General features: G+C 48.9%; 1 protein-coding gene across 1 annotated transcript in view; it reads right to left on the bottom strand.

The window, feature by feature from the left end:
* Dgat2 (diacylglycerol O-acyltransferase 2) overlaps window positions 1–6,908 on the bottom strand; it is a 28,652-nt gene extending 21,744 nt beyond the window's left edge. The window contains exon 1 of the mRNA XM_010612024.3: window positions 6,566–6,908. Within this exon, the coding sequence (XP_010610326.1) occupies window positions 6,566–6,686 (121 nt within the window). The 5' untranslated portion in view covers window positions 6,687–6,908. The remainder of the gene's footprint in view (window positions 1–6,565) is intronic.
* Between the last annotated feature and the right edge of the window lie 9,702 nt (window positions 6,909–16,610).

The raw sequence follows: 16,610 nt of genomic DNA, 5'->3' as shown, positions 1-16,610 counted from the left end.
AAGAACAGAGATACGCCCCGCTTCACAGCTCACTGACCTGTGTCATGCCAGAGTGTCAAAAGGAGCACCCTGGGGAATGGAGAAGAAAAGGTCTACTCTAGCTGTAGAGGGCAGGTTAAAAGCAGGGGCAACAGTGAAGCTCCAGAGGAAGAGAAGCTTTGGCGTCCAAAGCTAATGCATATGTGACATGTGCTGTCTAAGTGCCTTCCCTAGAAGGGAGGCTTCTAGAACCCGCCTCTCCTCTGCTTCTCAGACATGGAGGTAGGGAGTAGGGCTGTGAAAAGAATGCCAGGGACACAAACCAGGGAGGGCCCCCAACCAAGCTTGAATGGGTGTTCTCAGGGTTGCCACCCCAGGGGAGGTAACAGCTCAGGTGAGATGCCAGGCTGACAAGAGGAAGGTGAAGGCTCAGGACCCCAAGGAATGGAGTCCTGCACACAGCATCTGCCAAGGCCTGACAGGAGAGGGAGCACAAGCTTGAGTACTTAAGTGCAAGACTGTGAGTCTAGCTGAGAAAATGGAGTGGGCATGAGGACAGGATGCCATGGCATGCTGGCCTCTACCCTGAAGGCCAGGAAGAGAACCAGCCAAAGCCCCTATACCTTCCACCAAATTCAGGCTAGGAAGCTCACTAGCCAGCCACCTGATCCCACACAGGTGAGTTCTTTTCTCTGCTTTAGCAATCAGGTGTCCTTAAACAGGGCCCACTGAGACATCTGGCCCAAGCGGAGAGCCACCCCGCAGCTGTGCGTGGTGAACCTTTCTCACTAATGGAGAGGGTATGGGTTTGACACACCTGACCAACAGGACCTGCTTGGTGGTCTCCAGGCTTCAGTCTTCAGGGCCCGCTGCAGGAAGCCAGGCATCCTGAATATCCACAAGTTTGCTAGGTCTTTGAGCCTCATCTTCCCCTCTCTAGGTCTCTTGTTTCTCTCTGGTACTAAATTCTGTGTTTGAGTGGAGAAGCTGAAGTCTAAGGTCTTGCCAACTTAGACCTTCTATGCTCTGCTGGAATATACTAAAGAATTGATTTTTATCCACAAAAGACCCTCCTACTCTGGAGGCACAGGTCTTCATATATTTGTATTTCATGAAGGTAGGGTCCTGGGAAGCAAGGCCAAGGAAGTAGGCCTCTTAGGATGTCATGTTCCTGATGCCTTGGAGCTACAATCAGGGCCCTGGCCATGACTGCTGAGGACCCCATTGGCCCGCTTTCCCCACCTCCACTTTCTGACCTAGCACATTCAAAAATACTGGAGTGGGAGTAGTTGCCATGGCAACACTACCAGCTTACTTGTGCGTCACCAGAGTCCCCAAAATAGTCCCCTTTGATAACACATGGCAAGTGTGGGTAGATAGGTTCTTCTAGGGCACTTACCTAGGCCCCAAGCAGGACATGAGCCCCATTTTCATGATGAGACGCTAAGGACAAGAATGAGGAAGAGGCTAACCCAGAGAAGTCTGGGGCAGAATTGGCATCATGTTCCTCCAGCAGAGATGGAAGGAACCCCAGACTTCCTCTCACCCAGGACTCCTCACCTGACTCCCAAAGGAAGCTGGTCCCCAGAAGGAGAGGGTCTTTCCCAAGGCACTCGGGAAGCAGGTACAGAGCCAGGCTCCTGGACTTGGCTCAGAACTGCTAACTTCTCTTATAAGGAAAAGAAGTTCAGGGTTCCTGCTACTTTGGATAGGCCCAAAGGGTCCAAGTTCAGCACCATAACTGGGAAGATACTCTCTTCACCTTATGTCCATTTCATATAGGAGACTGAGAGACTGCAAGTGGCGGTGGCCTGCTGAGGCTGCACAGCAGGTCAGTGGCAGAGTGGGTGCTGTACAGACCCTGCATTTAACTCTGAGAGTGATCCCATTGGCCAACAGCAGCTCCATACAAGGAGTCTCCAGGGGTGGTAGAAACCAGGAAACTCTGACTACACCAGGCTCCTTTCTGAGGGGCTTTCATGTCTTCCTTCCTAGGCAGATGGAGATGAGCCCCCACAGGCCTGGACAAAGCATGCTGTCTTCCTTGTCTCTTTCTCAGGGTACAATGAAGCAGGACCATTGCCCAGGTTGATCCATAGTCAGACGCCCCTTCTACCCAAACACATGGCTTTATTTACGTTATTCCTTGTACTTGAATGTTCTTGCCCGCCTTGTTAACATCTATGTATATTTCAAGATCACCTCTTCCAGGAAGACTTTTCCCACAACCTCCCCTTTAGGCTTCCACAACTGCCCCTTTGTTCTCTGTCACGGCCCAGATCCCTCTGTACCATCATCTTGTGTGAACCCCTGGTCTTGTTTCCTTGAAGGTATGGATCTTGGCTGACTCACAGGAGATGTCCAGTCAATATACTGATGGGACTCCACCTTAGCTGTCCATTGGGGAATCTTTTATTGATGCCCCAGAGAGGAACATGCTATTCTCCACAGCAATGGGGAGTACTGCATGCTATACAGAACAAATGGCAAGGATTCACTCACATGAGTGTCACAAAGTTAGCTTATTTATAAAGCACTTTCTACTCACCTTAACTTAAACCCTCATATCTCGAGAGTCTGGGATTTCCAACTTTATTTCAGAGGCAAGGGGGAGTGAGATCTTCAGAGAGGAAGTGAGATATCCAGCCATGTCCCAGAGAAAAGGTAAGACTAGAATTCTAGCTCTCTGGCTTCTACACTCTGGAAGCCATGAGAGGAACTGTGTCAAGTCTGGCTCCACCCACTCAACACTTAGCCCCTGGGGCCAGCTTGTGGCAGACTCTAGGGCAGCGGACAGCTGTGGCCCTAGAATAGGTAGGAAAGAAGCCTGGGGAAGATTCAAGGAACCACACTGAAGCTAAAAGCAAGGCTTCATGCCAAAAGGAAGAGGGAAGTCCCATTAATGATTCATTCAGTCAACTAATATTTACTGAGTACCTCTTACCTGCCATGAACTGTGCTAGATACTAGGGACACAACTGCACTAAGTAAGGGACACACACTAAGACAGACAAGGTCCCTGTTTCCAAGGGCTGACACTCTTATGGAGGAGACAATTATCTGAACTCATAACACATGATAATTTAGGTAATAATAAGAGCCATGAAAGCAAAAGATGTGGTGACTGGGGGTGTCTCTCCAGCTAGGTGGACAGGGAAGGCCTCAGAGAGGAGACTGAGTATTCAGGAGCCAGCTATGCAAAGATTGGGTAGGAAGAGAGCGCATACAAAGGCCCCGACACAGGACTGAACTAAGCAATGCTGGGGGATCAAGAGCAGTGGCATGTCTGGAGCAAGGTGGGCAGCATGGTAGATAGAAGGCTGTGAGGTGGAGGGGCTTTAAAGAGTTTGGAAGGTATCAGGTATAGGGATAGGGATTACAGGCAGCTCACCTGCAAGCAGAAGCTCGGGGGGCTACTGGTATCTCTACCTGGGCAAGTGTGGGGAGCTTCCTTACAAAGTCTGGGACCAGGAGACCAGGAGCAGCCTTCATTCATTCAGCAAACTGCTAAGCACTTGTGCTGTGCAGCACTAAGCCTTCCAGGCTTCACCACATTCCTCTTGTTTAAGGAGGCACAGCCACAGACTGGGAGGTGGGTTTGGGTTCTAGTCTGGCTTTGCACCCCTTGGATTATTCCCTTCTCTCAGAGGAGCTCAGGCGTCCCATCGGTACCATAACAGTTGGGCCAGGGCCAGCATTAATAGATATCTACATTGTTATGACTCAAGTACTTGCTGCTGAATTTCGTGGCAGGAGGATGGGGGTGCGGCTGGATTTACACACTGGCAGCTGAGTCACTCCACCTGCTAATAAAATATTACTGTTGGTCCTTCTTTCCCAGCCCAGATGAGCCCTACGCAGGTAAGTCATTTCTATGCAGCTAGGGAAGTAATGTAAAGGAGAAGAAATGCCACACAAAATAGAGGGAAGGGGAACATGAGAGTAATGTCTCTTTCTATGATTTAGTTCCTCAGTTCTAGAGTCTTCTCTAACAATCTAGATATTTTGTTTTATAACCAGCCAAGCTCCTATTTGCCTAACCCCACAAATGGGGAACTCCTTCCCCACCAGCCCAGTCAGCACAGTCATCAATAGCTGTTAGGAAGGATTCTTGTATTGCATTGAAACCTGCCCCTCCGTAATCCCACCCCAGTTCCTGGCCTTGCTCTTTGAACTCTCACAGAATATATCAGCTCAGAATTTTACTGTCACCATTTCATGTTGGGTCCCGTACCGAACCCAGAGGATGTAGGTAAGCATTCAAGGGCCCCAAAGAGCCCCCCCCCCCGATGCCTGGGCAGAAGCAGGGATGCGTATGCAGCTACTCAGCAGCCTAAATGCCTGGCCCAAGACCATCCTTCAGAGGTTAGAGAACAACACACACTCCCCCTCACCCAACAACCTCCAACTCCTCTACCCACACTGCTGCAAATAAATTAGGCACCAAGGTAACTATTGCAATCTCTCACCCATCACAGGACTTCCCTTCAGAGAATCCATAGTCTCTCCTTGAATACTGCCAGGGAAAAGGTGCTCACTATCTCGCAACACTGGGAACTTAACTGCAGAGGCAAACTAGGCCACTGGGGAGTGTCTTCAAGGGTTGAGGATGTAGAAAGCAGGACTAATGGAAATGCCAAGATAATGTAAAATTTGGTTTAGCACCTCCCATACCCCACCCAGTCTTTCACCAAAGTAGACTCTGAAGAGCTAAACTGACTGGTTTGTATTCATATTAGCTCTTGCTACATACACTCTATGCTATAATTTCTCACACCCATTTTTTAAATATCATATTTTTAAGATCTGATAACAATATAGAGAAATGATCCTGATATGATATAATGTGACTTGGTCAAGACCACCTACTAGAGTACAAATTCTCTTGAATAATAAACTCTAGGTCAAAAACAGAGCTAAGATCCCTTGGTTACTGGAAGACACAGCTCACAGCTTGTGGAGAGCAGAACCCAGAAAGGGGGTCTCCAGGAAGGACCAAAGCAGAAAGTGCCCCTATCTTGATATTTGGAGACCAAAACATTTTCAAAGCACAAACATAGGCATATCCCTTCCTTCCCTATTAAGGGAATCAAAGGGCGCAGTGAACAGAAAAGCACACTAAGTGACAGAAAAGGATATCAGAGGCTGCTCAACTGGTGCACAAGACAGCTCAGGCTGGTCACTCGAGGATGGCAACAGTAGCTCAATACCTCTCCAAGGGAACAAGCAGCACCCAGACCAAGAAGGCAGATAACCACAGCAATAATCAAGGAACAATGCCAATGCCCAGGACAGCTAAACTGTGATACAGCTCCAGCATGTGTTACCTTGCAGCCACTAACATATTAAAATGATTTTTATTAACAGTAGGAAATACTCACAATGTAACACTAAGGGTAAAAACAGGATTCAGAACTCTACAGCATGTCCTCAAAAATCTATAACATATGTATAAGGAAAATTATAAATAAATATACTAAAATACTAATAGGAAGCTATCTTTGGGTAGGTTACTTACCAGCAATTTTTATTTTCTTCCTGTCTCAAGATTTTCATAATTAGCACTTTTTTATAAAAGGCAAATAGAGCAGGGAATTATTAGTTACTGAAGAAAAATCCCAGGTAGTAGAGGTTGAACAAGCAGAAAAAAGACTCAGGAGGACAGAGACAGGTTTCATGCATGACAGATTTGCAGACCAGGATACCTCTGATGACTTCCACAGTCTTTTGGATTTGAATTTAATCTCCTGCTCAAGGCATCTGCTAAGGAAACTTTAGCACAATGGTTCTTTCTGCCTCATTTTCTCCAACGACAGACAAGCATGAAGGTGGAAGGGGTGTCTTTCCTTACATATGAAAATCTGTGGCTTTTGATTTCAATGTGCCCTTGATTCCTTGAGGGCCTGAGTTCCACCCTGGAAGATACCCAGCACCCCCTCCCGGCTTGCCTTCTAAGTATACTAGGCCCAGAGTTGCTGCTGACCAGGTTCCTCGGCCTGGACTGGCAGATGGATGTAAGGCAGCGTGGACACACCTGCCCCGGCCAGACATGGTCCCTATGAGAGGGTATTTCAGGGGACGGCAAAAACCTTGCCAGCCTGCCTCATTCAGACTCTTGCTGCCAAAGCTTGCTCCACCTGGGGGAGGAGATGGGGAGAAAACTACCAGAAGTACTGATAGACAGTATGGTATTGGGGACTGGAGAGGAGTTCTCCAATGCTCCTAATAACTGGAAAGGGTAGATAGTGTCATTCTTATGACCTGGGGTGGGGGAGGCAGGAGGTGATGTAACAGATGTTGCAAAAAAAGTGACAAGTGCCAGAGTGGAGAATAAACCAAGACTTGACTAGGATGCCAAGCTGCCTGGATCACAATGAGTAACCAGACTAAAGATGATTATTCCTCATCACAGACCCACATAACTGGAGACGGCCGGTAGTTTCCCCCAGAGAAAAGAAAGGAGCTGGGAACTCATTTTGCAGTAGCCATCCTCCAGCACCAATCAGCTTGCCTCAGAGCCCTTTCCTGGAAATCTTGCTGGTACACACCACCAGGATCAAAGTCTCCCGGTGTGACAGACACTCACCCCATTTTCCCGACGCTTCAGGAGACAGCGCAGATCTTCTACCCGAACCCTCACTTCGGGCACCCTCTGCCCGACGCTCACCTCGCAGGACCCCAGAGTACGCTGCTATGAGAGTCTTCATGCTGAAGCCGGTTCAGGTCACGGCCCCGCGAGAAGCCGCCTAGCCCCACGCCCCTGGCCCATGCCCTGGGCGCCGGGGCCAGGGCTTTGCACGGAGCACGGGAGTCCTCGGACGCGCCCAAGTGGCGCGGGTGACGTACCGAGAGCTGTGGCTGGGGAGCTAGAAGAGCCCAAGCTCTTCCCAGCGAGCTGGGAAGCCACCAGGTTCGTCGCAGGGAGCGCGCACTTTATAACCTCACAAGGGGCGGGCCGCGACGTCAGTTGTGGGGGCGGGCCGTTCCACCCCGCGGCCCGCACCAAGTCCTAGAGCGGGGATAGCAGAAAAGCTCCTGGGTCTTTGCTCAGTGCAGGCCTAAGACAGGGCGGGGACCTGCACTGCGCGGCTTGGCGGAATGTGGGAGGCAGAGGCGCTAGAGGCCTGGTTCCAAAGGGCTGGCCCGGTTATTCCAGCAGCTCCCTCAGTCCGTCCCAGACCTCCCCCGCGGACATTGGTCCAGCCCGGCAGCTAGACTGTGGGCGGGGAAACCTTGCACGTGCGGAAGGGCATGGGGTGCCTGTGTTCTGTTGGCCGCGCACCCCGCGTCTCCATTTGCAGAGGTCCTTTATCAGGTCCCTGTATTGGGATTAGGTAGTTTAGAGCTTCTAAACCACCCGAAACACCTCTGCCTTTCCATTTATCAAGAAGATCACAGACCATATGTACACTATTGTGTGCTGGGGGCGGGCAGCCTGATTAGCATATGCCTGCCCTTGGGACGCTCAAGTTGGTGAGGTTTGGAGAGGTCAGAGAGAGCTATGTACTGACATCAGCCACAGTACTGAGACAAGAGAGAAACCAGGGAGCTGGGGAGCCACTGAAGAGCATGGGCTCTGCCTCAGACTGGGAGATCTGGAATGGCTGGAGACGGGGCTGGGGCTTGATCTTAGGAGGCCCTAAAGTGCCACTCCGGAGACATCTGGGTTCTTGGGGGAGCTTTAGGAAAGTGACAGTGCTCAGATGAGTTTTAAGAGTTCTGGAGCCATAATGTGGGACATGGACAGGAGGGGATAGGGCGGCAGTGAGAAGTCAGGGCAGAGAGGGTGAGCCTGAGCCTGGGGCAGCTGAAGGAACAGAGGGAAGGCCTGATCTAGAGAAAACGCTACCAAGGGTGTAGCTCGGTGTAGAGAACTAGCTCAACGTGCCAGGGCCCTGTTGTCATCCCCAGCACCACAAAAAGAAAGGAGAGTGCAGGAGGAGGCAGAGCTAACAGAATCTAGTGGAGTGACTTATTGGATGTAGAGGGCAGCAAGCATGACAGTGAAAAGTCAATCGTCTTCGGCATAGCTTTAGCAAGCTGTGGAGTCACAGCATGAGAAGAGAACCCATCTCTGCTTTTGAGGTCTTGACCACCTCTTCACACAGGCAGGGGAGAATGACAGGAATCTCAGTCACAAGGAAGCATGTGACTGATACCACAGCTGAGACTGAGAAACACTTCCATGTGTTCAACTCCCTGAAGGCCACAGAGGAGAATCTCACTAAACACATGTCACTGAGCCCTGAGGACTGAGTCAATCAAGCGTCGAGAAAAAGCATCCTAAGGAGAGGGACCAGCATGGGGTGAGACTCTGGGGGCTGGAAAGTGCTTGATGCCTTTTAGGAAACTGAGAAAAGGCTAGTCGCATGCCATATCACAGAGGGACGTGGAGACGGTGTGTGCAAAGGCTGGAAATTGCAAGTGGGTGTGGAATAGTTTGGGGCAAAGATGAGTGGATGCTGAAGGTGCCAGTCAGTGGATATTTGCTGCTTCTCTTGCAGCCAAGATCCTGGGTCACTGTGTGACTGTACCTGCTCTTGAAGGGTCTCCTATGAAAGAGGGCTTAGGCTGGGACCCAGGGCCTACCCACTCACCTCTGGAACAATCTCAGGGGCCAAGCTTGAGCTAGAAAGCAGAAAGTTTGGGTTCTGGCCCATCCTCTACCACTGATTTGCCAAGTGCCCTTGGGCAAGTCACTATCCCTGTCCTGTCTAGGTTTCTGTTTCATTATCAGGAAATAGAGGTCACAGTTCCTAGCTTGCTGACTTCACTTGAGTATTTGAGGTTCAAATGAAATCATAACACATAAGGGTGTTACCATGTTGCAATGAAAAACAAGATAGCGTTATTTTAATAATAATAAATGGCAAGACTTTGAGTAAAAAAGGCCTACTTGAGACATTCAGATCCCAAATTCATCTATTTCAGCACATTTTTCCTATGCCCCTTCTCTTGGCCAGGTCCTGATTAAGCCAGGGGAATCAGATCTAATCACTGTTTTTGTGGAGATGGCATCCCAAAGCCAGTGGTCGCAGGACAGGATGACATGAGAGGCTATGCTGAGTTCATCCCTTCTCTCCTGTGCTGTCTCCATCTGTCTGCACTGTCTGCCTCTCTGCTGGACCAGGAATTTCCCAAGGGCAGGAACCTCATCAACTCTATGTCTTGGTGTGGGCCTGGCTTGGCAGAGAGGCTTGCTCCACAGCTGACTGACCAGTGAATGAGTATAGTGGCTGCAGAGGAGGAGGGAATGGCATATTGGAAGTCAAGAAGAGAGGACATTGCTGCTGGACCTGATGAGATGAGTCTGATTCTGTTAGGCAGACAGGAAGGGAAGGTACCTTGACGGAGGTTATAGCATGGGCAAAGGCCTGGAGAGGAAGCTATGAGTATCTTAATGTGGCTAGAAGCAGTATATAGACAAAGGTTGGGTAGGAGATGAAGCTGGCAAGGTTGACAACAGGGAAAGATTTGTAGTCCTGCCAGGAAGTTGAGGCTTATGATGGACCAAGACAGGGGTGTGAGCAGCAGGAGGAGGAGTGTGATCAGATTGGTGGGTTAGCAAGATAAGCTGGCTTGGTGGTGTCAAGATGAGGGCTACAAACCCTGGCCCACAGATCGAGTGCTTCATGTGTGGGAACATCCACCAAAGGATGCAAGCAAGGCCTGAGGCAATTGATTGCTTCTGGGATTGCATCACTAAGATAGTAGTCCCTGGAATCCTGACTTGTAGAAAAGTCCCTCCTTTTGCCATCAGCTACTACACCATGGCTACTGTATAAGTACATTGGTCCAGATTGGATATGGATGCAACCTAGACCCAGACATTTCTTGGAAGCTATTCATGTCCTGGGACTATTTTCCCCATATGAAGAAAGCATGGAGAATCACAGAATTCTGACTTCTGGTCCTTTTCCCACACTTTCTATCACTCATGGGTTCCTATGACGACCTGCTTGCTCTTCCCATAGTGAGCAAGACAGCTGTGAGATGTGTTCTTTGAGCTGGGTCATTTCTCCTTCAGCATTTCCCAACCCGACTGATATGTGCTTCGGCTAAACCAGAGATAGGTGAAGTCACTCCTCCAAGGAGGGCAAGACCAGGGTGCGCTTTACCAAGGGTGGCGTATCCTATTGTTCCCTTTCAGTCACCTGTGCTGTGCTGCCATGAGGAATTATGTTCATGGCTTTGTAGTTGGTAAAGAGCTTGACACATGTACCACGGAGACGCATTATGATGATGCCAGCTCAGCCCCTCCATCTCACAGGAGAGGAAGGTCAATGGCTGGTCCCCAGGCAGAGAGGATGCCTGTCCTATGAGAACTGTGGGGAGAAAAAAACATTTAGCAAGCATGTGATCTGTGTTGGGTCCTTCCTTATGTTGATAAGGCTTAATGTTGAGCCTACCATTCCTCACAATCACTCTGAGAAGGGCAATTATCCCGCTGCTTTGCAAATGAGGTGCGGAGAGTAAAGTGGTTCATCCAGGATCTCTAACCAGAAAATAATAAGCACAGAATCTCTAACCAGAAAATGTGAAAGGGTACACAACCTGTGGCAAAGCTGGGATTTACACTCAGCCTCCCTGAGCCTTCAGTCCTCTGTGCCTTTCCTGTCTTGCAGACAGCGGGAGGGCCCACATTAAACAGAACTCCTTGACATAAGTGAATTCCATCCATTGCCTCCTTTATGCTTCCCCCATAGCCCTGAGGGGTTATTACTATTTTATAATTGAGAAAGGGAAGGTTTGGGGATCCAAGAACTTGATGGATGTCAGTGATGGGGAGGCATTGAAACCAGTCTTTTGCCCAAAGTAAGGGCCCCTGGGGATAGACTCACACCATTGCTCACCTCAGAGCGGAGGAGGGCAGAGGTTGGGATAACAGGAGGACAGCCTGGCATGGCCCTCTGGCTCAAAACTCACCCACTCCTTTCCTATGTGTGTTTGCCAGCTGGAGCAGCTTTGTGGCATGGCTGCACCCTTCTGGGGCCTCCTTCCCTCCATCTGAACCCTGTACTGCCCCTTCTCTGGGGGGCTTCCTTACATGCCATTTGGTCATCAAGGACCAGTTGATAGACAGTTTCAGGTGACAGGCTAAAAAATACAGACTTTATCCTCAGAGCAATGGGAGCCACAAAACTCTTTAGTAGGGGTGAAGTATGGTCAGTTTTATACTTTAGAAAGATCATTGTCAGACAAGAAAACCTTTAACTATCACCTCTCTGGCACCTTTCCTAACTACCTCTGCCTTGCATTAGCCAGACTCCTTGTAGAAAATTGTCTACTTAAATTGGGCAGTTCGAGGAAAGTTTAATACAAAGACTTTTCACAAAGATGTAGACAGAGTATAGGGAAAGCTCCAGGGCTCGTGCCACAGCCCAAGTCTAGTGACATTATGGGGCTTTGTGGCCAGAGGACCAAGGGCAGGAAGCCCAGTAGCATGAGAGCTGGGTATCAGGAAGGCTGCCTGATAGAAGCTGTGGGCACAGGCAATCCATAGTGCCCTGGCATAGTCGCTGTCTGTCCTGGCCTTCCTGCCATTTAATGCTGGGACTTCCCAGTGCCTACGGGTGAGGGAGACCCTTATAGTTCATACTAAGCATCCAGGACAGTTCAGGGGGTAAGAAGTGGGGAGTGGGTCTGGGGAAAATGTAAAGTGCACAGCACATGGCCTCAGCAGGTCCCTGTCCCTGCTCTGTGCTATGAGTCCCCCCACTTCTCTCTCTCTTTCAGAGCTCCTGTAACACCTAATGTTTACATACCTTCCTCTCCCTGGACAGGCTGCCCTACTGCATAGGGAATCAGAGTCCTCTCTGTGTCCCACGGTCCAACACTGGCCTGGCCTGTGCACCAGAGACCCAGGCGATGTTGGGTGGAAGAAATGAAGGTGATAGTGATGATGACATAGCCGGAACTAAGCGAAATGGTAGCTGGGCAAAGAAAAGGAGTGGTTTGTTCTCAAGAAAGCTAAGGCCATGAGATCTCTAGGACTCTGTGACAGGGATGTGGGACAGAGGAAAGGAAGCGAGTGATCAAAGATGACTGGGTTTCATTCAAAGCCCAAGAACCCTCCAGCTTTCGGGTCAGGCTTTAGAGGGGCTTTATATTGTGACCCTATATTGTATGATAGGTCTGGCCACCAGGCGAGGAGTGGAGAAGGACCGAAACCCTTGGGACCCAGACATCAGAGCAGCCCAATGTCCCTTTTTAGAATGTTCTGTTGCAATATGTACAGAAAGCTCCCCTTGCATCATTCTGTCTGCAAGTGTCTTACTCAACTCTCTCAAGGCCTTTTCTCTGCAGGGGGAGGGGGATGGGAGTGGCAGGGCAGGGAAGCTTGCACTGCAGAGACAGACCCCCACGTATTTGTGTTTCGTCGATCCTTACTTCTGGCCCACCTTCCTTGAGACCCCCCCAACACACAGACACCAAGTCTGTGTTGGATGCTGGCACAGTCCCTGATCTTCACATGCCTAGACTCTGTGGGAAGAAACACGGCCAGTTCACCAGAAATTGCCCAAGCTCTTTAGTAGTGAAACCCCTTCTTCAGATGCAACCTTGTTCAGAAGCCAAAGGAATGCCCTGGCTCAGCAAGGGTGGGCCTGAGATTCGATATGGTCAAACTCATTTGTGCAACCCACCCACACCAGTCTCCAGGGCTCTGGGGCAACACTGTTTAAAACCATCTGCAGAACAGATAGTAAGTGCTGGTGCAGGGGACACAGTGAAGACAAGACAGAAAGGCCCATGCCCCTCCCTACAAGAACAGAAGTTGCAGCACCAGTGGGCTGGGACCCTGTCAGCCTGGTTACTGAGTAGAAGCTTAGGATAGATTTTCTGTCATAATTACATGTCTACTTAGTCAAGGCATTTTTCCCAATCTATGTGCACCCAGCCCTTAACTTTGCCCTTACTGAGAAAGCCTTGACCTTGCCTTAGCTTGCTGTTGCTGTTTTTGCCTCAATTTCTCTAAACCCTGTTTGCATGGGAGTAAGTATAATACCTCCTTCCTGGGATTGTTATAAGGATTTAAATAGTGAACACACAGTGCCCAGTTCAAGGCCTGGTACACAGTACTCAACAAATATACTTGACAAATCAGTAGAATTCTGATTGAAGTTACAATTAGTAGGACAGGTTTACCTGCAGATGGAGCAACTTGTCCAGTGAGTTTTGATCAACCATGAAGAGGGAGGGAAGAGTAAAATGGCCAGGGAAACCAGTGGAACTGGAAGAGACCAGAGATAACAAACACAAGCCCCTCAGCACAGGAGAGGGCTGCAGTTTGAACAAGGGTCTGGAAGACTGGAGGTGATAGTAGTCTTAGTCAGAGGAGACTGGAAATGTCCCACACTTGATTCAGCAGATCTTTCCCAAGCCCCTTGTAGGAAGCCTCTGTAGACACAGAGATGAGTGACATGCAATTCACTGAATTTGCAATTCAGGGTACCACCTGTGGGTGCAGATGACAACATGAAGAGGAAGTCAGAGATGTCAGGAAAGGGGCAATCAGAAGCAGCTATGGGGAAGGGGGCACCTGACCTGGGCCCATTCTACCGAAATCAGCCACTGTGCTGTACTGTGTTGCTATGGTCCTCAAACTTTAGGGTATTCCAAAACTGTTAAATGCAGCTTGCTGAGCCCACATCAGAGTTTCCAATTCATTAGAACAAGTTCTCAGGAGCTTCTGCTATTGTTCTTCCTCACTCATACTATAGATTGGGCCTTCTTGCTGAGCTACATCCCAGCTTTTTTGTTTGGCTTGCTTGCTTGAGACAGAATCTCACCAAGTCACTAAGTTGCCCAGGCTGAGCTCAAACTTGTGATCCTCCTGTCTCAGCCTCCCAGAACACTGGGATTACAGGCTGCCACACCCCACTAGCTACTGCTGGTTTCCAGCCACAAGAATATTGCAGTGGAGCACACAGGTTTGCTCTGCTGAATAAATTTCTCACATGGGCTGGGGATATAGTTCCGTGGCAGAACCTGTGTATAGCATGCTTGAGGCCCTAGGTTCAATCCCTAACCCTACAAAATTAGATAGATATATAGATCCATCCAGTGGCACCTCAGAGACACTGCAGCAGAAATACTGGGCTAGTGCCGCCTTGTTTTTCCCAGAAAGAGAAACAGCAGGTTTCATGAATAACTGTAGGTAGTAACAGGTACTAAACTCCAGGATTTATTCTATTCCTGCTGCTATTCTAGTACTTTACATGGATGGATTTATTTAAGCCTTACAACACCACCTGTGGAATAGATACTATATAATTATAGTCCCATTTTTCCTATTTAAAAAATAAGGCACAAAATGGTTTAAAAACTTGAATGGAGCCACATAGCTAGAGGTGATGCAAACAGGATTTAGATTGATGCTGCCTGGCTCCAATGCCTATGCTTTATAACAGCTGCAAAATCCAGGCCAGTTTTTAACATCAAGATCTAAATTGCATTCTGTGAAGGGTGCCCTCAAGAGAAAGAGGCATTGGTTATTAGGGGCTGGCACTGAATCACCAAGAAGCAGTGGCATTAATGTGTCAGTCCCTCTTCAGTGGCCTCCCAAGATTCCCAGTCCCTTAGATACCAGCATAGCTCCAGCAGGGAAGGTGACCAGCAGGCCCATTCCAGGGAGGAATGGCCACCTCAGACAGGAGCTGCTCCTAGAATGTGGTTTCCTGGAAATTCCAGGCTCCACCCTGAGTCTGGTCTTTGGGTTTTTCTGGCTATGTTTTGTTTTAAGCCAGCTACCTGCACAAGGATGTTGGCTCAGAGCATGCAGGAGACACAAATAAGAGTAAAAAAGCATATATTTTGGATGAGATAACCAGGATTAGAAGATCCTGAAAGCCCACAGAAGTGTTGAATCTGCAGAATGATATTGAAAGGAAAGAAATATAAATTCAGGCTTTGTTAAATGTTTCTAAGCCTGTCTCTGTCTCTCTGTCTCTGTCTCTGTCTCTGTCTCTGTCTCTCTCTCTCTCTCCTCTCTGGTATGGGGGAACTGAACTTGGGACCTTGTGCTTGCAAGGCAGGCGATGGAACCACTGAGCTAAATCACCAGCCCTCTAAACCTCTTTTGGGAAACCTTGGCTTCCCCTAGGCTTTTGGATAATTTCTCATTAGGCTGACCCTGAGCATAAAGAAACACACACAAATACTTTCCACCTTCAACCACCAGGACCCAGTTCTGACAATCCCATTGCCTAGGACCATGCCATCTGGACATGGGACAGATGGCAGTATTGGCCTCATCACTGGTCCTGTCTCCAGACTCCCAGAAGGATTTGGGGAATACACCATCCAGCCACTCTCTCTTTGGCTCCCTATAGTTCTTAGAATGAGGCCCAAGGTCCTTGACTTGACCTTCAAGCGCTTTTAAGGCCTTGCGTAATCCTGCCCCTGCCACTCTTCTCCCAGTCTCCCTCTGACATGAATCCAGCTCTCTGTTCACATCAAGTCGCTCACTGTGCCCTTGAATGTGCTTTTCCACCTCTGAAACTCTCGATCTGAACCCCACCCCAGGTCCCACTTTCCACACCCTCCCATCTGTCATTTCTCCATGTATCTTTCTCCAAGAAGCCTTCTTTACAACCATATCTCTGCTCTCCTTTTTAAATTCCACTTCAATGCTGGGGTGCAGGCTGGGAATTTTGGAGTATATAGTGCAGGGTCTTTCCTTTACTGAAGTTCACACCTTGGAGAACCACAGTTTGGAAAACAAACGTTTGTGTAACGATCTGTCCACATTCCTCCTCTCCCTTCCACTTGTTTGTAGGCAGAAGTAAGTGCAGGGAAGACAGTAGCAAACATTTATTGAATTCTTTAAGGGTAAGGAGTAGGTCTTATTCATCTCATTACCTACTCTGTTATCAAAGGTACTGTGAGGACCTGGAAAGTACGGAGAGGAATCTAGCATTAAATCTCATGGTGACTAGAACACCTGCTGCCATTCATTTGTCCGTGTGTTCATTCAACACGTTTATCCTGAACATGCTCTTTGCCAAGACCCATGAATGTTCTGGGGGAAAATAGACCCAGTCATGGCTCTCCTAGAACTTCTGAAATTTAAAATCAAACTGAGAGGGAGTGAGAAGTCTTCATCGAAGTCTTCAGGGAAACCTTTAGGGAAGAGATCAGAAACTGACGTGAATTTAGGTCTAACTTTGTACATAGCACTGTACGTGCATCCTGTTACTTAACCTTCACAACTTTGAAAGTATGAGTCCACAACAACTTACAACAGAGATGAAGAAACTGAGGTTCAGAGAGGTTATAGCTAGAGAAGGAGCTGGGATTTGAATTCTGGTTGGTCTGATGCCAAAGTCCTTGCTTGTTACTATTCACCTGGGTCCTGGGTGAGAGGGTTAAAAGAGGGAGGAACCAAGGGAGGGACCTGGGGATTTTTACAACACTGCCATTGTGCAATCCTAGAATTAAGCCCACAGCTGTCACTTCTTGTGTACCTAGTATTGAGAAATAGGCTCAGACCTGAGATAAACTCAGGGGAATTTGAACCCCATCAGCTCTCCCAGTGTGCCCTCTGTGAAGTCACCCCACCCCACAGGGATCAGAGGCTTGTTTTGGGCAGCAGATTGGGCATGCTGTATCTCACAGGTCCCCTTTTCAGG

The sequence above is a fragment of the Fukomys damarensis genome, unplaced genomic scaffold (genome assembly GCF_012274545.1).
Source record: "Fukomys damarensis isolate Sample0158 unplaced genomic scaffold, DMR_v1.0_HiC HiC_scaffold_16, whole genome shotgun sequence".
In the NCBI taxonomy this organism is placed as follows: domain Eukaryota; kingdom Metazoa; phylum Chordata; class Mammalia; order Rodentia; family Bathyergidae; genus Fukomys; species Fukomys damarensis.
The sequence above is the reverse complement of the archived record's forward strand: the minus strand, read 5'-3'. Positions and strand labels throughout refer to the sequence as shown.